Source organism: Hypanus sabinus, chromosome 1 (assembly GCF_030144855.1).
Source record: "Hypanus sabinus isolate sHypSab1 chromosome 1, sHypSab1.hap1, whole genome shotgun sequence".
Lineage (NCBI taxonomy): Eukaryota > Metazoa > Chordata > Chondrichthyes > Myliobatiformes > Dasyatidae > Hypanus > Hypanus sabinus.
In genome coordinates, this window is record NC_082706.1 from 210,086,337 (window position 1) to 210,107,482 (window position 21,146).

Genomic DNA, 21,146 nt, shown 5'->3' on the forward strand with positions numbered 1-21,146 from the left:
TCCCATTGGGAAGGAGCCTTAGGCTCCACACCACCAGGTTCAAGATCAGTTGTTCCCCTCAACCATTAAGTGCCTGAACCAGCGTAGATAAATTCACTCACCACAACACTTAACTGACTCCACAACCCTCAGACTCTCTTTCAAGGATTCTACGTGTGATGAGCAGGTCGGGCAGCATCCGTTGAAAGAAGCAGTCTTTCAACAGATGCTGCCCGACCTGCTGAGTTCATCCAGCCTGTTTGTACGTGTTGATTTGACCACAACATCTGCAGTGTACTTTGTGTTTTCTACATGTAATGCCCCGGTTCATAGGGTTCATATTTCCTATTATGCTGCTCGGTTCTGTGTAAGCTGTTGTAAGATAAGAGAGAGGAGAAGTGCGTGCCATCCAGTTTAAGGGACGGATTAAGGGGAGGTTTCTCTTGTGTGGGACACTATGTTGGGCTTAAGGCTTTTGGAACATAGCTCCAGGACAACAACCATACAGGCCATGACACTTGGGGACTTAAAAAAATATAATTTTTGCTGTAATGAATGTCATTCCCATGGCAGGTATCTTTTTTCCACACAAGTTTTTATTGGATATTTGCAGGCTTCAGTTCAGAATCGTTGAAATGCTGTTCAAACCCATTTTGTGGAATGACTGGAACAGCTGAGCCAGTATCCAATTCCATGTTAATTAATTTGCTGTTCAGTTCTGGTGTAAGCCATATTGTTTGTCTTTTGTTAATTTTCGTACTATAAATCAAGGCTGTACAATTCTGTGTCACTCATCAGATTTTTCATCAACAGCATGCAGATTAGTGTTCTTTTTGAAAATGCATCTTGACCTTTTAATTTTTCCCCCCACTCCTTTTCATTCTACTTATGAAACCTAAAGGGGCCTGTAATCAATGTTTCTGGTTCTAAATTACTTTGACAATATCAGCAAAGCTCATTTCTATTGGTTTGGTTGGAGCAGTCAAGCTTCATAGCAAATAATATGCCTTCAAATCCAATGTACTGAGCAAAACTGGTACAATTCCTCCCTCACCACCATTCAGGGCCCCAGACGGTCCTTCCAGGTGAGGCGACACTTCACCTGTGAGTTGGCTGGTGTGGTATACTGCGTCTGGTGCTCCTGGTGTGGCCTTTTATATATTGGTGAGACCCGACGCAGACTGGGAGACCGTTTTGCTGAACACCTACGCTCGGTCTGCCAGAGAAAGCAGGATCTCCCAGTGGCCACACATTTTAATTCCACATCCCATTCCCACTCTGATATGTCTGTCCATGGCCTCCTCTACTGTCAAAATGAATCCAAACTCAGGTTGGAGGAATAACACCTTATATACCGGCTGGGTAGCCTCCAACCTGATGGCATGACCATTGACTTCTCTAACTTCTGTTAATGCCCCTCCTCCCCTTCTTAACCCATCCCTGACATATTTAGTTGTTTGCCTGCTCTCCATCTCCCTCTGGTGCTCCCCCCCTTCCCCCTTCTTTCTCCCGAGCCCTCCTGTCCCGTGATCCTTTCCCTTCTCTAGCTCTGTATCACTTTTACCAATCACCTTTCCAGCTCTTAGCTTCATTCCATCCCCTCCAGTCTTCTCCTATCATTTTGCATTTCCCCCTCCCCCCACTACTTTCAAATCTCTTACTATCTTTCCTTTCGGTTAGTCCTGACGAAGGGTCTCAGCCCGAAACATCGACAGCGTTTCTCCTATAGATGCTGCCTGGCCTGCTGCGTTCCACCAGCATTTTGTGTGTGTTGTTTGAATTTCCAGCATCTGCAGATTTCCTCGTGTTTGAGCAAAATTGGTACTCATTTCTCATTGGCTATTTCATTTGCTTTAAAATATTGTTCAATTAGATCAGTATACCTATTCCAGTTATCTTTTGTTCAATTGACACACTTCTAATCTTTACATTTCTGCTCTTTTTATGCTTAATATAATGTGGTACTCACTCTTCATAAACCTGTGAAGGCATGATAGTGGCTGTATTTCATTTGGACTGTGAGTAGACTTGGTGTGTCACCAAAGACTCTCACAAATGTACCGCAAAGAATAATCTAACTAGCTGCATCACCATCTGATATGGAGGCACCATAGCACAGGACTGGAAAAGCTGTGCAGAATTGCTACCGTGAAGAGACACTCAATGTTTTAAGAGCAGTTTCTTACCCTCTGCCATCAAATTTCTGAACGGACAATGAACCCACTTACTATTTTTTGCTCTCTTTTTGCACTATTTATTATTTTTATATACATTTCTTAACGGAATTTATAATTATTGTATATTGCTGCACAAATTTCTTGACATACGCCACTGATATTAAACTTGATTCAATACATCTGTATTTCATTGCAGCATGTTAAAGAATTAATATACTCCCTTCACTCATTAAGCCACAAGTTTTCAGTGTTGTACTGTACCTGTTTCCTGAGCCTCTGAACACTCAGCCGACTGGCTCTCATTAATATAAGTGGTGCCATTTCGCAGGAGCCACACAACCCCACTCACAAGCTGAACAAATGGATTCTCTTTATCCAGAACATCCTGTTCTGATAGATACCTACGAGAATTTGGAGAACTATGATTAGCATTAATGTTGGGTGTTAACTTCTGTTTACATCTACACAATACAGGCAAACTCAAACTGATGAAGCTAACATAACTTATTATAATCTCAACAGGTCCAAACAAAATTTGGTTGAAGAGCAGTCGTTCTCCCTAGATAGAATGGATGTAGAGAGGATGAAGAGTCTAGGACCGGAGAGCACAGTCTCAGAATAGAGGGACACCCATTTAGAACAGAGATGAGGAGGGATTTCTTTAGCCAGAGGGTGGTGAATTTAGTGCCACAGACAGTTGTGGAGGCCAGGTCACTGGGTATACTTAAAGAAGAGGTTGAGAGGGTCTTAATGGTGGAGATGGGGGAAGATGATGACACATCACAATGGCAGTGAAGGTGGAGGGAGGAAGGCTGCAGGAGCCACTTTGCATTCCATGACACTGGACTCTGGCCGTGATCTGTCAACGACTGTGTGGGGGATGCCTGTGTGTCAGACTTCCCACATTGAACAAGTCACGAGCTGGTCTTCTCCATGAAGGGAACAACCCCTTGTGTATACATCATACTCAACTTGAGTGATCGGACTATTACTATGAACATCACCTCCACAATACACTGCAGCTGGTTAGCTCATCGATAGCTGAAAATCCCACCTCTGTTCTTGGCTCCTCTGCATTCATTTTTCCAATTCCCTGATTAGCCTTCAGTCTGCTCTCCATAAACGTGCAGTCAAACTCTGCTGCACGTCTGGACTCAGACTGTGCCATTCCCTCACTGGATTGTGGGTAATGTCCCGTCACATACTGAGGATTAGTTAATGGACAGAAAGTATAGAACTGGTCATTGATGCAAGTAACATTTCACTGTGTGCTCTGATGCATGTCTGACAGTGTTAATCATGATCTTATATTGAAATAAAATTTTTTTTTTCAGGAACAGGGCTAAATACTACTACCAAGACAATAACAAATTCTGCATGGATTTAAATTTAACTTTCAAAGTGTGCAAAATATAAGAAGCTGGAACACTTAAAAGAATTCCTTCGAGTTTTTAAAACTGAGAGTTTATAAGTAGTGTACATTTCCCAAAACTCGTTTTAGACCAAAAGACATAGGAGCAGATCTAGGCCATTTGGCCCATCGAGTCTGCTCTACCATTCCATCATGACTGATTCATCATCCCTCAAATCCATTCTCCATCGTTCTACCCACAGCCTTTGTCTCCCTCAGAAAACTTTGCTTTAAATATGCCCAATGACTCGGGTGTCATCCACCAATGAGACCTTCACTATCCAGGGCACGCCCTCTTCTTAGGAAAGAGTTCCACCGATATTTGTGTGTGTTATGATAAAAAGCAACTGGGAGAGTTTACTGATTTCATGTACCAATTACACAACATATCCATTAAAAATTACAGAGTTATGTAGTTTCTTACCCAAATACCAAAGTGCCGTCCTTCTTGATCCCAAATTGTGCATTTTGAATTCCCTTGGCATCTTGTACCAGCTTTCCATCGCTCACAACATTACCCAAGCAAAGTCCTTTCCTCGTGTCAAAAAACCCACCATTGTGGGCCACCAGACACTTCCTGGATTTGGCAGTCTCTTGCACAGTTGCTCGGTACAAGTGATTGCACCCTCCAGGTTTCAGTGGCTCCAAGACTGAGACTGTTCTCAGTGGGTTATTCACAAAGGTGAAATGGCCAGTCACTGTTTTGAGCTTCCCTTCCTCAGTGGGAAACTTTGAAACGAATACAGTAGATTTAGCAACAGGAAGACGAGAGGATTTATCCGCAGGCCAAGTCTCATGTGTAACATTCCCAAATGCGATAGGCTGACAGTCTCTGATGTGTCTGTGAGAATGCCATGAGCCATGTTCCAATGGGTAGTACGGAAGCAGATCATTCAAGTACGTCCTACAGAGACAAAAATTATTACAAATGCAAAGATGATAACGCATGCAAGCGCCGAGATTCGTGTAGCATTATTCCAGACCAGCATTCCAGGTTCAGTTCCCACCTCTGTCAGAAAGGAGATTCAAAGTTCAATGAAAATTTTATTATCGAAGTGCAGATAAGTAAAGAGCTTTGACCAGTGGCCAATCTGGATATGGGAAACTAGGAGAGGTGCTCTAAATCAGGTCCTTTGCCTGAGGAGCAGCAGGTCACAGCAGCAAAAAAGAGCTTTGATCAGCGACCAATCGATGTTTGGGATTGATTAGTAAGAACAAATTAAACGAAGGCGGGGCAAGCGCAATGGCCGTCATTGGAGTGAACATAGAGTGATGACCTTGAGGCTTTAGCTCTTCGAGACTTCAACAAAGAAGTTTCACTCAGAGAAAGCAAAGAAAAGCTCAAGTTCCCCCCCCCCCCCCTTCTCTCCCCCTCTGCTCAGCAAGGACAGTAGATCTGCCAGGCAGGTTAGTGAAATGGTCCTCTTGTGGGATATGGGAAGGCAGGGTCTGGTATATCCAGGATTATGATCTCAGGATAGCTACTTGTGCCTCGCGCCAGTGAAGCCAGAATTAGGAAGATTATTCAGTGTAATAACATAAGATACAAGAGACAGGAGCACAATGAGGTCATCGCGTTCGCTCTGCTATTCAATCATGGCTGATTCTTTTTCCCCTCACTCCTACTGCCTGGCCTTCTCCCCATAACCTTTCATGCCACATCCAATCAAGAACCTATCAATCTCTACCTTAAATCCACCCACTGACCTGGCCTCCACAGCTGCCTATGGTAATAAATTCCATAAACTTACCACTCTCTGGCTAAAGAAATTTCTTCACATCTCTGTTTCAAAAGAACGTTCCTCAATCCTGAGGCTGTGCCCTCTTGTCCTAGATTCCCCCACCATGGGAAACATCCTTTCCACATCTACTCTGTCCAGGCATTTCGTCATCGTCGTTAGGTGGCATCTGGAATTTCCAGTTGGCAGACGATTTCCCTCCAGGGCGCTCTGGCATGTTGGGAAATCGTGTACTCGGCAGGTAACCACAGTGGTTTGCCATTGCCTTCTGCAGGGTGAGTTTAAAGAGATCACCACCTCCTGCAGTGGATGACCAGGATGTCTAAGTGCCTTGTCGTGCTCTTAGCGCTCCACCAACGCCTGCTGGCCCGCCTTCTTGACCGTTGGATCGTAAATCTGTCTCTTCTGCTCAATCCGCCAGGGCCAGACTTCACACGCTGTGACAGGCAGTTCCCCAACCTCACCGAGGGTCAGAGACCAGTCGGCTACCCTCACCTGGTTTGGCCCGTCTGCCGAGATGGATAACCGAGGTGTGGCTGCTGCGTGTGTCACAGCTACTTGGAGCCACAGGTGAGAGCCGAGCGCCAGGTGGGTCCAAAGGTGGACAAGCTGCCTTGAAAAAGGGCTGGGCAGGCCCCCCCACCAGAGGTGCTACCCCTCCCTAGACACCACAGACTAGGCATTTCAATAAACAAAATGTTTCAATGAGATCCCATTTGAGGGCCTGAAGACAAGTCCCCTGGTCCTGATGGGATGCATCCCAGGGTGCTGAAGGGATTGGTGGAGGTTACAGTAAACTTGTTGGTAATCATTTATTAAAACTCTCTAGACTCTGGGCAGGTCCTGGTGGATTGGAAGACAGCAAATGTCACACCACTTTTTAAAAAAGGATGTAGGCAAAAGATGGGCAACTAAAGGCGAGTTAGCTTAACATCTGTAGTCAGGAAAATGCTTGAAGTTGTCATTAAAGAAGAACTAGCAAAACATTTAGAAAGGAGTGGTTCCATGAGACAGACGCAACATGGATTCAGAAAGGTCCTGTTTGACAAACTTACTGGAGTTCTTTGAAGACATAATGAGTGCATTGGATAGAGGGGAACAGTGGATGTCGTATACTTGGATTTCCAGAAGGTATTTGATGAGGTGCCGCACAAGAGACTTATTTATAAATAAAATATGGATGCATGGCATCGGAGGAAGCGTATTGGTGTGGATAGTGGATTGGTTAACAGATAGAAGGCAGAGAGTTGGTATAAATGGGTGTTTCTCCGGTTGGCAGTCTGTGGTGAGTGGGGTGCCGCAGGGGTCAATGCTGGGCCTGCAGCTGTTTACCACTTCCATTGATGATTTGGAAGAGGGGACTGAGTGTAGTGTAGCAACATTTGCTGATGACACTAAACTGAGTGGAAAAGCAAACATGAGGAAATCTGCAGATGCTGGAAATTCAAACAACACACACAAAATGCTGGTGGAACACAGCAGGCCAGGGAGCATCTATAGGAGAAGCACTGTCGACGTTTCCGGCCGAGACCCTTCTTCAGGACTAAATGAAAGGAGAGATACTAAGAGATTTGGAAGTAGTGGGGGGAGGGGGAAATCCAAAATGATAGGAGAAGACCGGAGTGGGTGGGATGAAGCTAAGAGCTGGAAAGGTGATTGGTGAAAGTGATACAGAGCTGGAGAAGGGAAAGGATCATGGGACGGGAGGCCTCGGGAGAAAGAAAGGGGAAGGGGGCAGCACCAAAGGAAGATGGAGAACAGGCAGAGTGACGGGCAGAGAGAGAAAAAAACAAACAATAATTCAGGGTTGGGGTAAGAAGGGGAGGAGGGGCATTAATGGAAGTTAGAGAAGTCAATGTTCATGCCATCAGGTTGGAGGCTACCCAGCCGGTATATAAGGTGTTGCTCCTCCAGCCTGAGTGTGGATTCATCTTGACAGTAGAGAAGGCCATGGATAGACATGTCAGAATGAAAATGGGACGTGGAATTAAAATGTGTGGCCACTGGGAGATCCTGCTTTCTCTGGCGGACCGAGCATAGCCGTTCAGCAAAACAGTCTCTCAGTCTGCATCGGGTCTCACCAATATATAAAAGACCACACTGGGAGCACCGGACGCAGTATACCACACCAGCCGACTCACAGGTGAAGTGTCGCCTCACCTGGAAGGACTGTCTGGGGCCCTGAATGGTGGTGAGGGAGGAAGTGTAAGGGTAGATGTAGCACTTGTTCCTTGTAAGCGGGAGGTTATGTTACTTGATAAAACTCCAGACAGGCCACACCTGGAGAATTGCACACAGTTCTGGTCATCCCACTATAGGAAGGATGTGGAGGCTTTGGAGAGGGTACAGAGGGGTTCATCAGGGTGCTGCCATGATTAGAGGGCATGTGCTGTCGTGAGGCTGAATAAACTCTTCTCTGGAGCATCAGAGGCTGAGGGGTGATCTAATAGAAGTTTACAAGATTATGAAAGGCATATATAGACTGGGCAGGGTGTCTGTTTTCCAGGGTTGAAATGTCTAACACCAAAGGGCATGCATTGAGGGGGATGTGAGGGGTAAACCTTTTACTTAGAGTTGTGGATGCTTGGGATGTGCTGTCTGGTATGGTGGTAGTGGCAAATATGGGCTTTTAAGAGGCGTTTGGATAGGCATGTGGATTCAAGATGGAGGGATATGAATATTGTAGGAGGGATTAGTGTTTGGGTGTTTTTGATCTGCTTTTTGGCCAGTTCAGGACAACATTGTTGGCCAAATGGCCTGTGCTGTACTCTTCCATGTTCTATTATTATTTCCTGGGTGGCAAGGTGGAGATACGTTTCTACCAAAAGAGGTGTAGTGTTCCTTCCTTGGGCAAGGTGAAGCACCCATTTAGCCCAACCCCAAAATTCAGGGTCACGTGAAGCAATGGGAGCAGGTGGTGGATGGTCATACGAGCAGCCAGTGCACATCACAAGTCCTGGTTATGTAACCACTGACGCCAGGCAGACAATCCCTGAAGAGGATTGATAATGGCTGGGGTCACCCATCTTGCAAAGACACTGCCCAGAAGGCAGCAATAGCAAACCACTTCTGTAGAAAGATTTAGCAAGAACGCTCACCATGGTAACCTATGTCAGACAACATGGGCACATAACAATGACGGTAACTAATTTTTTTAAATTTGTGTATTTGCAGTTTCTTGTGTTTTTGCACACTGGCTGTCCGCCCTGTTGCATGCGGCCTTTCATTTTGATTCTGTTATGGTTACTGGACTTATTGAGTACGTCTGCAAGAAAACGAATCTCATAGTTGTATATGGTGACACATATGTACTTTGATAATAAATTTGAACAGATTACGCTGGCCTGGCTGAGTTCTAATGTAGACTCTGATGTGGAGGGTTGGAAAAATAAAGGGCTGGAGAGGAAGGAATCTGAGAAGAGGAGAGTGGACCATAGGAGAGAAGAAAGGGGGTATCGGGGAGGTGATGGGTAGTTAAGAAAAGGCAAGAGCCAGAGTTGGAAATTGAAGAGGGGGGAAGGGGGAGGGATTTTGTAATGGGAAGGAGAAATCGAGGTTCGTGCCATCAAGTTGAAGTAGGATACAAGCTCTCGCTCTTCCAACCTGAGGGAGGCCTAATCATGGCACAAGAGGCGGCCATGGACAGAAATATCAGAACAAGAAGGGGCAGAAGAATTAAAATGTTTGGCCACCAGGAAGCTCCCCTTTCAGTAGGTGGAGCAGAGCCGCTCCATAAAGCCGATTTAGAACCGATCGGACCAACATAGAAAAAGTGCACCAGGAGGGCCAAATAAAATAGAAGACACCAGGTTTGCAGGTGAAGTGTTGATGGTGCCGTGTTGTGAGCTCTATACCAACTTAAAGCGTACTGCAAATTTCTGAGATTTCCCTCAATTTCAAGAAGCTGATAGGCACTTTAGATATGATGGACTGAATCTCCGGGAAGACAGCAGCATTTACCCACAACCTGCCGCCTTCTCGACACTGGGAACCCCTGCTTATGCATTGCACAGGAGGCTCATACCTTGGGAGCAGTGGCGGAGACCAGGGAGAAGGGCCGGCCGGCATCCTGGTGAGGTTGACATGACAACTGCTGCTCCCTAGCATTCACCCGGCTAACACTCCTGGACAATAAGCTACGCCAACTGAGAGCCAGGATCTGTCAGCGAGAAACAAAGGAATGCAATGTTTTGTGCTTTGTGGAGACCTGATGACAGAGGAGATACCGGGTCACGCCATCGAGCCCTCTGGGTTCTCCCTGTTCTGGGTGGACAGGTGTAAAAACCTCTCTGGGAAGAGTAAAGGAGGTGGGGTATGCTTCACGGTCAATAATGCGACCCCCAGAATGTGCATGCCCTCAAATCATTTTGTTCCCCCGATCGGAAGTACCTTGTGCTGCTATGTAGACCTTCCAGGCTGCCCAGGGAGTTCACAGTGTTATTATCACAGCCGTGTATATTCCGCCAGAGGCTGATACTGACCTGGCTCTCAAGCCCCTGGAGAATGCACACCCAGAGGCTGCTTTCATCATTGCCAAAGACTTTAATAGAGCGTCACTGACTAAAGTCCCTCTGAAGTTTTGTCAGCACATCCAGGTGTGCACACAGGGAGAGAGCATACTCTCCCTCCTGCAATGCTTACAAAGCCCTCCTCCGCCTGCTGCTGGGGAAGTCGGATCACTCCCCCATCTTGCTTCTGCTCATGTACAGGCAGAAGCTGAAGTAAGAGGCCAAAGTTAAAACCGTTCACTGCTGGTCCCACCGATCGGTCTCCATGCCACAGGACTGCTTTGATGACGTCAAATGGAATATCTCTCGTGTTGAGGATGTCCGAGTTCACAGAAGGGGGGTCACGAGCTTCATCCGGAAGTGCATCGAGGACGTTGTCCCCCCCAAAAAATCAGTCCGGTCTATCCAAACCAGAAACCCTGGATCAACAGTTCTGTGTGCACAGCACTTTCCATGCGACACAGCTCATGTTGCTGGTGACCAACAGAAACTCAAGAAACGCAGCTACGATCTGCACAAAGTCACCAAGGCAGCAAAACGACAGTACGGGGTCAAGATCCAGACACAAACACACACAGCTCACGGCAAGGTCTGCACACCATCGCAGACTCCAAAGCCAAGTGCAGCCACCAACATCGCTGCTTCTCTCCCAGATGAAAGGAATCTTTTTTGCTTGGTTCAATGTAGCGAACATTGAGCCCCCAAAGTGATCTGCATCTTGGTAATCTCTGAGACTGAAGTCACAGATGTTTCCAACGAGTGGACAGTTGTGAGGCTGCGGGACCGGACGGCATCCCAGGGCGAGTACTCAGGACATGTGTGACACAACTGGCAGGTGTGTTTACAGACATTTTTAATTTCCCCCTCTCCCAGTGTAGAGTGCCCTCCTGCCTCAAAACATCCACTATTGTCCCTGTACCTAAAAAGACCAAGATAACGTGTCTGAATGACTGGTGCCCTGCCATAGTCACCTCAATAACAAGCAAATACTTTGAGACAAGAACTACATCTGCAGCATACTACATCCACAACGGACCTCCTACAATAGACCTACCAACACAACTGATCGACAGATGATGCATCAGCCACAGCTCTACACACCATCCCTACACATCTGGAGAAGAATGCTTATGTGAGAATGCTGTTCAGCAGTCAACACCATAATTCCCTCCAGGCTCGACAGGAAGCTCAGAGACCTCGGCCTTCACCCTGCCTCGTGCAGCTGGATCCTGGGCTTCCTGTCAGATCGCCCACAGGTGGCAAGAGTGGGCTCCCTCACCTCCACCCCTCAACACAGGAGCTCCTCAGGACTGTGTCTAAGCCCCTTCCTTTACTCCCTGTATACCCATGACTGTGTCGCCACCCACAGCTCCGATCTGCTAATTAAATTTGCCAACGACGCTACACTGATTGGCCTAATCTCAAATAATGAGGCAGCCTACAGCGTGGAAATCACCACCTGACACAGTTGTGTCAAGAAAACAACCTCTCCTCAACGTTGCAACAAAAAAGGAGCTGGTTGTGGATTACAGGAGGAATGGAGACGGACTAACCCCTATTGACATCAATGGATCTGGGGTTAAGAGGGTAAACAGCTTGAAGTTCCTCAGCATCCACATCACCGAGCATCTCACGTGGTCTGTACACACCAGCTGAGAAGTCAAAAAGGCACAACAGAGAACTTTCTACAGGGGCTCATTTGAGAGCCTCCTGACTGGTTGCATCACTGCCTGGCATGGGAACTGTACCTCCCTCAATCACAGGACTCTGCAGAGAGTGGTGCAGACAGCCCAGCGCATCTGTAGATGTGAACTTCCCACTATTCAGGACATTTACAGAGACTGGTGTGTAAAAAGGGCCCGAAGGATCTTTGAGTTCCTGGGTCACTCCAACCACAAACTGTTCCAGCTGCTACCATCCGGGAAACGGTACCACAGCATAAAAGCCAGGAACAACAGGCTCCAGGACAGCTCCTTCCACCAGGCCATCATATTGATACAATTCTATGCTATAATGGCTGTCTTGTTGTATAAACTATTTATTTCACATTACTTTAAATTGCACATTCAGATGGAGACAAAGATTTTTACTCCTCATGAAAGTGAAGGATGTAAGAAATAAAGTGAATTCAATTCTCTCCTGGTTTGGGGTTCTGAATGTAGGCGAGGGAGCGATCCCTGCAGAATGTGGAGACTGGGGTTGGGGTGGGAAGAAGAGGTAAAAATGTGTTTAGTGTTAGGATCCCTTTGGAGATGGCGGATGTTGCGGAGTGCTGGATCAGAGGCTCATGGGGTGGTCGGTGAAGACAAGAGGAACTCCACTTACTGCATTCGTGCGTGTTGCTATAAACTGTTATTTTATGATTACAAATAGATACAATTGATGTATTTACTGATAAAAATGACGCAAAATATTCCATGGGAAACTCTATACATGCAAAATTTACGTTAGAACTTCCATTATAAAAGTTAAGTGCATGCATGAATAAGTTAGCAATAAACGCTGAATGATAGCGATTGGTCAAGCCTCCGTGGTAAGGACACGTTTGCACTAAAGTTCCGTCGTGGAATGTACGGCATCAACTTTTATCATCTACGATCCTTCAGTTTATCTTATTTTCGAGAGGGCTGTGTGGAGAGGTGTTATATCAGCGAGGGGATACGGATACGGCACCGGTCGCGGCTGCCAGCCCCGCCGGACATAGACGGCCCCACACAAATGAAGTAGGGTGCCTGAAGGAGACGTTAGAGGCACTTACCTATCGACAGCTCCTGCACTTGTACACAGGACGGCAAGGACACCGAGAGCCAGCCCGGTGCGCCAGTCACCCGCCGCCAGCACCACCAGGCACCCCACGGCGCGGCGCCCAGCAGCCGCCATTCTCATCCCGCCCACTCTCCGATCACATGACGCAGGAGCCCCGCCCACTCTCCGATCACACGACGCAGGAGCCCCGCCCACTCGCCGATCACATGACGCAGGAGCCCCGCCCACTCGCCGATCACATGACGCCGGAGCCCCGCCCACTCCTCCACCACGCCCATCGGTCGGTCACGTGCCACCAGCACCCGCCCGCCCATCTGATCAGGTGAAGTCAGCCCGGCTGTCAATCCATTCGAGGACCGCCGACAGCTACTTCTCAGTTGTCTTGTCACTTAATGTTTTTGTTAAACACCATCCTGAAATGGCGGTAATTCCTTACTTCCCCACGGCACCAACCCTGTGTCTCGGCTTTTCCTTTCCGGGCGGATAAAATGTGCTGAAGCTGCCTGACCTGCTGAGTCCCCCCGGCATTCTGTGAGTGTTGCCCTGGATTGCCGTGTCTGGGCGGAACGTTTGGTCAGCGGCGTGCGTTGCTCCCCGGAAGGGACAGAGGCACGTTCCGCCATGGAGTCCCGCGCGGTGCGCGCTCTCGGACGGTCGTTGCTGCTGACGGGCCGCTGGGGTCGCGAGGCCAGGCGGGTGCGCGCGACCGACAGCGGGGCCGCCGCCCCCGCGCATCACGAGCACTACTGCGCGCAGGTTGTCCGGTAAGCGGCCCGTTCCGGCACCGGGATGGAGGTGGGAGCTGCGCAAACCGCCCGAACACCAAGGCCTCGATGCACTGGGGACCGGGAGACGTCCATTTAGAACAGTAGTGATGAATCTATGGAATTCATTGCAACAGACGGCTGTGGAGGTCGAGTCATTAGATACGTTAATATGTTAAAGAGGAGGTTGACAGGTTCTTGATTAGTCAAGCCGGCAAAGATTACGGGGAGAAGGCAGGAGGATGGAGTTGAGAGGGACAATAAATTAGCATGATGGAATGACAGCAATTCCGATGGGCTGAATGGCCCGATTCTGCTCCTATGTATGGTGCTCTTATTTTATATTTTGATTACACACACTGTTCACTTTTTGTTGACGTTGTTTATTTTTGTAATGGTTGAATCATTGTTTTCCTCACAGAAGTCGGGACTATGAAGGTTTTCTGACCTCTCTGCTGCTTCCTTCAGAACTTCGCTGCTCGGTTTTTGCACTGAGAGCATTCAATGTGGAGCTGGCTCAGGCAAGTACTCTGCACAGATACTCCAATGTGTTTTTAATTAAATTGCCAATTCTTCATTCCAAAGCTGAGGGAACGGTCCTGGAATCTTCACCAGAGCTCCCCACCAAACCCTCAGCTATCATCTGTGACTCCATGTCACTGCATGCAACAGTGGCCACACCATGGTACACCACTTTAACAAGCAGGTTAAACCAGGTGTGGGAAGCCAGTGGACCTCATACCCCTGTAAGGTAGGAACACGCCTGACCTACCTTGCAAAGTCAGCTCTGGCAGAGTATGCAGAAGAGATCTGCAGTAAGATCCAACGGCCAGGAAGGCAGTTCCGCAACACTGTGGGCATGACAAGGCACAGAATTAGTCATGGTCATCCACTGCAACCAAGAGAGACCCCAGTTTAGTGACGCTTGTTTGTATCACTGAATAAATTTGAAAGAATGAATTGATTTAAATTGTACATCCATCTCACAAAGTGAGGGTGTAAATTTTTTTGCGTTATGACTCCATTACAATGAACAGACGTGAATTTATTAGTCTAATGGCTTGTAGAAAGAAGCTGTCCTGTAGCCTGTTGGTCCTGGCTTTAATGCTGCAATAGCATTTGCTAGACGGAAGCAGCTGAAGCATTTTATGGGTGGGGTGACTGGTGCCCCCAATGATCTTCCGGACCTCCTTTCTGCACACGCTGCTGTAAATGTCCTCAGTGGAGGGAAGTTCACATTCACAGGTGTGCTGGGCTCTTTGTACCACTCTCTTCAGTGCCCGGCGATCAAGGTTGGTGCATTTCCTGTACCAGGTTGTGATACAGCCAGTCAGGATGCTCTCAGTGGTGCCTCAGTAGAAGGTCTTGATGATTTCTTCAAGGAAGGATCCGGACTTCTGAGGTTGAGAGAGTGGGACTGGCCCAGTGTAATGGCTTTTCCACTTTAGAAACTCTCCTGCACAGGTTCCCTGTCATTGTCTGATACAGTGGACAACCACCAACAATTCTCCATTCTGAGTGGAGTTATTTTGTGACTGGAAAGTTCTTCCTTCAGGCAAGTAAGCTTGAATTTTTTACTTAGAAGTTTGCATAGATTTAACATGTCACCAAAACTTTGGCAAACTTCTTTAGATGCGTAGTGTAGAGTATCCTGACTGGTGTTTCCATACCAGGCCATGACATAGCAAGGTGCAGGAATAGAACTGAAAATTGTGGATGGAGCCCAGTCCATCACAGGCAAAGCCCTCCCCACCACTGAGCACATCTGCAAGGAGTGCTGTCAAAAGAAAGCAGCAAGGACTATGCATCCAAGCCATGCTGTCTTCTCGCTACTGCCAGTCTCACACCACCAGGTTCAGGAGCAGTTATTATCCTTCAACCATCAGACTCATGAACCTGTGTGGATAACTTCACTCAGCTCAACACTGAACTGATTCCACAATCTGTGGACTCATCTTCGAGTACTGTATAACTGATATTCTCAGTATTATTTATTATTTGTCCAACTTGTTTTCTTTTGCACATCAGTTGTTGGTCTTTGTTTATGTATTGTTTTTCATAAATGCTATTGTCTCCTGTCCATTACGTAATGTTTCACTGCTAATGTAATGGCCTCTCTGTAATGTTTCACTGTAGCAGCAATATTTGAGTTATGACTAGAGATAAATGGCAGCTTAGACCTCCTGGCCGTGTGAAGTAAAGCCAGTCTGGCAGTCAGTACATTTTCAGTAAAGTGATTAATGTGCTTTTGTTGGTTACAGCAAATGGAAAGCAACATTTGACCATGCTTTTAGAAGTTAATGGTGAATATTGACAAAAACTTTAGCAACAATAATTTCACATTTTCTTGTAATGTTTTCAAGTGGCATGGTAATGTAGCAGTTAGTCAATCCCGCCACTGTCTGTAAGGAGTTATAGAAACATAGAAAACCTAGAGCACAATACAGGCCCTTTGGCCCACAAGGCTGTGCTGAACATGTCCTTACCTTAGAAATTACCTAGGGTTACACTTAGCCCTCTATTTTTCTGAGCTCTGTATACCTGTCCAGGAGTCTGTTAAAAGACCCTGTCGTATCCGCCTCCACTTTCACAATGTGGTTTGCAAAAGTTTGCTGTGTCCCAATTGACTACAATGGTGGGATAATTTTATACAGCAGAGGGATGACTTTTCCTTTTTTAAAACAAAATTAGGAATTAAGAAGAATTTATTTAAGTGTACATGATCTTGGTTCTAAAGAGAAAAGTTGTTTCAAATTCTTATTTTGAATTCATTGTTGAATTCCATGTGACATTATTGGTTGGTGATCTAACAGTGATCATTATTAAGACTTTTATGATGTGTTTTGTTGGGCATTTGGTTTCTGTTCTGTGTGGTTGCCATTGTGGTAATTTGGAGACATATTTGGGAACTACAAAGCGTGCTTTATCTGATGCCTAAAATGCTAAAGTTGTTACGTTGTATTGGAAGACCCCAAAACCCCACCTGGAATATCTCCTTTGATCCCAGTGAATCTGCTTATTTTCTTATTCATTTACCTCCTTTTCATCTCAAAAGTTCTAATTTAAACCTCCACCAGAGTTATCTAGCACTATACCACAGAAATAGGCTCTTAAGACCATAGAAATAGGAGCAGAATTAGACCATTCAGCCCATCAAGTCTGCTCTGCGATTCCGTCATGGCTGATCCAGGATCCCACTCAACTGCCTTCTTGCTGCACTGACCGATCAGGAAACAATCAACTTCTGGTTTAAACATACCAACAGATTTGGCCTCCATCACAGTCTGTGGCAGAGCATTCCATAGATTTACTGCTCTCTGGCTAAAACAAAATCCTCCTTACCTCTGTTCTAAAAGGTTGTCCCTCACTTTTGAGGCAGTGCAATCTAGTTCTGGATTCCCCCACCATAGGAAATAACCTCTCCACATCTGCCTTATCTAGTGCTTTTAACATTTGGTAGGTTTCAATGAGATCCCCCCGCATTCTTCTAAATTCCAGTGAGTACAGGCCCAAAGCTGCCAAACGCTTCCCATTCCCAGAATCATCCTGTGATCCTCCTCTGGACTCTTTCCAATAGCAACACATACTTTTTGAGATACGGGGCCCAAAACTGTAGACAATACTCCAAATATGGCTAGACTAGCATCTTATAAAGGCTCAGCATTATCTCCTTGCTTTTGTATTCTATTTCCCTTCAAATAAATGGCAACATTACATTTGCCTTCTTTACCGCAGACTCAACCTGTAAGTTAACCTTCTGGGAGTCCTAAGACCCTCTGCACCTCTGATGTTTGAAGCTTCTCCCCATTTAGATAACAGTACACACTATTGTTCCTTTTACCAAAATGCATTATCATATATTTCCCAACACTGTATTCCATCTGCCACTTTTTGACCATTCTTCCAATCTGTCTAAGTCCTGCTGTAGTCACATTGCTTCCTCAGCACTACCTACCCCTCCACCTATCTTCGTATCACCTGTAAACTTTGCCACAAAGCTGTCAATTCCGTTATCTAAATCATTGACAAACAGTGTGAAAAGTAGCATCCATACTCCTTCTATCCATTTATTTATCCAAACTTCTCTTAAATATTGAATGCAAACACGAAGAAATCTGCAGATGCTGGAAATTCAAGCAATACACACAAAATGCTGGTGGAACACAGCAGACCAGGCGGCATCTATAGGAAGAAGTACAGTCAACGTTTCGGGCTGAGACTCTTCGTCAGGACTAACTGAAAGAAAAGAACTTCAATAAGGAAGTTCTTCTTACAAGTTCAGCTAAAATGGTGGCCAGTGAAAGAAGCTCTGTGCAACACACACAAATTGCTGGAGAACTCAGCAGATCAGGCAGCACCTATAGAAAAAAGTACAGTCGACATTTCAGACCGAGACAGTTGGGTGGTCCAGCTCAAAACATTGACTGTACTTTTTTCCGTAGACGCTGCCAGGTCAATAGACAATAGACAATAGGTGCAGAAGTAGACCATTCGGCCCCTCGAGTCTGCACCGCCATTCTGAGATCATGGCTGATCATTCACTATCAATACCCAGTCCCTGCCTTGTCCCCATATCCCTTGATTCCCCTATCCATCAGATATCTATCCAGCTCCTTCTTGAAAGCATCCAGAGAATTGGCCTCCACCGTCTTCTGAGGCAGTGCATTGCACACCTCCACAACTCTCTGGGAGAAGAAGCTCTTCCTCAACTCTGTTTTAAATAACTGACCTCTTATTCTTATTCTCTAAAGGTCCTGCTGTGTTCTACCAGCTCTTTGTGTGTGTTGCTTAAATATTGAAGTTGTATTTGCATTCAGCACTTGGATTTGCATCTGTTTGTTTTCCCTACCGGAGCAGCAGAACACAGCAGGTGCCATCTCATTGGCTCTTCACTCAACCCTAGAACATCTTAACAGTGAAGAGACATACATCACGATGCTCTTTATCAACCACAGCTCAGCATTCAATGCTGGCATCCCCTCAAAACCTATCAATAAACTCCTAGACCTTGGCCTCAATACCTCCTTGTGAAACTGGATCCTGGATTTCCTCACTTGCAGACCCCAGTAAGTTCAGATTGGCAAAAACATCTCCACCACAATCCCTATCAGCACAGATGCACCACAGGGCTGTGTGCTTCACCCCTTGCTCTACTCACTTTACACTTATGACTGTGTGGCTAAGCACAGCGCCAATGCCATATTCACGTTTACTGATGACACCACTGTCACAGGCTGAATCAAAGGTGGTGATGAATCAGCTGAGAATCTGGCTGAGTGGTGTCAATACAACGACCTCTTACTCAACGTCAGCAAGCTTGGAGCTGGTTGTCTGTGAGCAGTCTGTATTGGGGAAGTGAGAGGTGGAGAGGTTCAGCAACTTTAAATTCCTCAGTGTTATCATTTCAGAGGACCTGTCGTGGGCCCACTGCAACGTTGCCATTACGAAGAAAGCACAGCAGTGCCTCTACATCCTTAGAATTTTTGTGAATATTTGGGATGACATCTAAAGCTTTCACAAACCTCTATAGATGTGTGGTTGAGAGTACATTGACTGGTTGCATCACAGCCTGATGTGGAAACACCAATGCCTTTGAACGGAAAATCCTACAAAAACTAGTGGATATGGCCCAGTCCATCATGGGTACAGTCCTCCCCAATAATGAGCACATCCACATGAGCGCTGTTGTAGTCAGGTGGTGTCAATCATTGAGGACCCCACCACCCAGGCCATGCTCTGTTGTTGCTGCCATCAGGAAGATCCAAACTACATTTATTAAAGAAGTATGTATGCAGTATACAACACTGAAAGTCATCTTTCCATAGTAGCCACGAATCAAACCACGGAATCCATTCAGAGAAAAAAAAGTCAAACCCTGAATGCACAAAAAGATGAACTAATCACACAAATGGCAAAAATGAGCAAAAAAACACAGCATATAGAACATCAAACCACAAAGTAATCAAAACAGTCCAGAAATACTCAGTTCAGTTCAATCTAGTGGCGCACTGTTTGTTAACTAGTCTGCCTTGATGAAAGTCATACAAAATGACACTGGAGATATTGTAAAGAGAGACGCAGAGATGGCAGAGGAACTGAATGCACATTTTGCATCAGTCTTCACAGTGGAAGACATCTGCAGTATACCGGACATTCAAGAGTGTCAGGGAAATGAAGTTTGTGCAGTGAAAATTATGACGGAGAAGGTGCTCAGGAAGCTTAATAGTCTGAGGATTGATAAACCTGGACCTGATAGAATGCACCCTCAGGTTCTGAAGGAAGTAGCTGGAGGCATTAACAATGATCTTTCAAGAATTGATAGATTCTGGCATTGTACCGGATGACTGGAAAATTGCAAATGTTACTCCGCTATTTAAGAAAGGAAACTGTAGACATGCTAGCCTGACATCAGTGGTTGGGAAGTTGTTGGAATTGATAGTGAGGGATGGGATTATGGAATACCTGGAGGGATATGTCAAGATAGGCCAAAGCCAACATGGTTTCCTGAAAGGAAAATCCTGCCTGACAAACCTACTGCAATTTTTTTGAGGAAATTACAAGCAGGGTAGACAAAGGAAATATAGTAGATGTGGTGTACTTGGATTTTCAGAAGGCCTTTGACAAGGTGCTACACATGAGGCTGCTTAGCAAGGTAAGAGTCCATGGAATTACAGGGCATTTACTAGCATGGGTGGAGCATTGTTTGATCGGCAGAAAACAGAGAGTGGGAATAAAGGGATCCTATTCTGGCTGACTGCTGGTTACCAGTGGAGTTCCACAGGGGTCAGTGTTGGGACAACTGCTTTTTACGATGTATGTCAATGATTTGGACTATGGGATTAATGGATTTGTGGGTAAATTTGCCAATGATATAAAGATAGGTGAAGGAGTGGGTAATGTTGAAGAAACAGAGAGCCTACAGAGAGACTTGGATAGTTTAGGGGAATTAGCAAAGAAGTGGCAAATGAAATACAATGTCAGAAAGTGTATGGTCATGCACTTTGGTGGAAGAAGTAAACAGGCAGATTATTTAGATAGGGAGAGAATTCAAAATACAGAGATGCAAAGGGACTTGGGAGTCCTTGTGCAGGATACCCTAAAGGTTAACCTCCAGATTGAGTCAGTGGTGAAGAAGGCGAATGCAATGTTAGCATTCATTTCTAGAAGTATAGAATATAGGAGCAGGGATGTGATGTTGAAACTATAAGGCACCCATGAGAACACACTTGGAGTATTGCGTGCAGTTTTGTGCTCCTTATTTTAGTAAGGGTATACTGACATTGGAGAGGGTTCAGAGAAGAATCACGAGAATGATTCCAGGAATGAGAGGGTTACCGTATGAGGAACGTCTGGCAGCTTTTGGGCTGTATTCCCTGGAGTTCAGGAGAATGAGGATTCTCCTGATGTTAACATCATTCTGGATGTTAAAAGGCCTGAACAGATTAGATATGGCAAAGTTATTTCCTATGGTAGGGGAGTCTGGGACAAGAGGGCATGTCTTCAGGATTGAAGGATGTCCATTTAGAACAGAGATGCAGAGAAATTCCTTTAGTCAGAGGGTGATAAATCTGTGGAATTTGTTGCCACAAGCAGCTGTGGAGGTCAAGTCATTGGGTATATTTAAGGCAGAGATAGATATGTTCTTGATTAGCCAGGACATCAAAGGGTATGGGATGAAGATGGGAGTGGGGATGACCAGAAGAGTTGGATCAGCCATGATTGAATGGCAGAGCAGACTTGGGCCGAATGGCCTACTTCTGCTCCTATATCTTTTAGTCTTAAAATAGCAACAAGAAAGCAAC

At 45.9% G+C, this 21,146-nt stretch overlaps 2 protein-coding genes across 2 annotated transcripts in view; one reads left to right on the top strand and one right to left on the bottom strand.

Annotated features, from left to right (window-relative positions):
* Nucleotides 1-12,711, bottom strand: part of nagpa (N-acetylglucosamine-1-phosphodiester alpha-N-acetylglucosaminidase) — an 81,878-nt gene extending 69,167 nt beyond the window's left edge. The window contains exons 1-3 of the mRNA XM_059985120.1: nt 12,573-12,711; nt 3,992-4,471; nt 2,418-2,557 (exon numbers count right to left, since the gene is read on the bottom strand). Coding sequence (XP_059841103.1) covers nt 2,418-2,557; nt 3,992-4,471; nt 12,573-12,700 — 748 coding nt within the window. The 5' untranslated portion in view covers nt 12,701-12,711. The remainder of the gene's footprint in view (nt 1-2,417; nt 2,558-3,991; nt 4,472-12,572) is intronic.
* A 452-nt stretch (nt 12,712-13,163) lies between these two features.
* ndufaf6 (NADH:ubiquinone oxidoreductase complex assembly factor 6) overlaps nt 13,164-21,146 on the top strand; it is a 54,597-nt gene continuing 46,614 nt past the window's right edge. The window contains exons 1-2 of the mRNA XM_059985153.1: nt 13,164-13,344; nt 13,766-13,865. Coding sequence (XP_059841136.1) covers nt 13,202-13,344; nt 13,766-13,865 — 243 coding nt within the window. The 5' untranslated portion in view covers nt 13,164-13,201. The remainder of the gene's footprint in view (nt 13,345-13,765; nt 13,866-21,146) is intronic.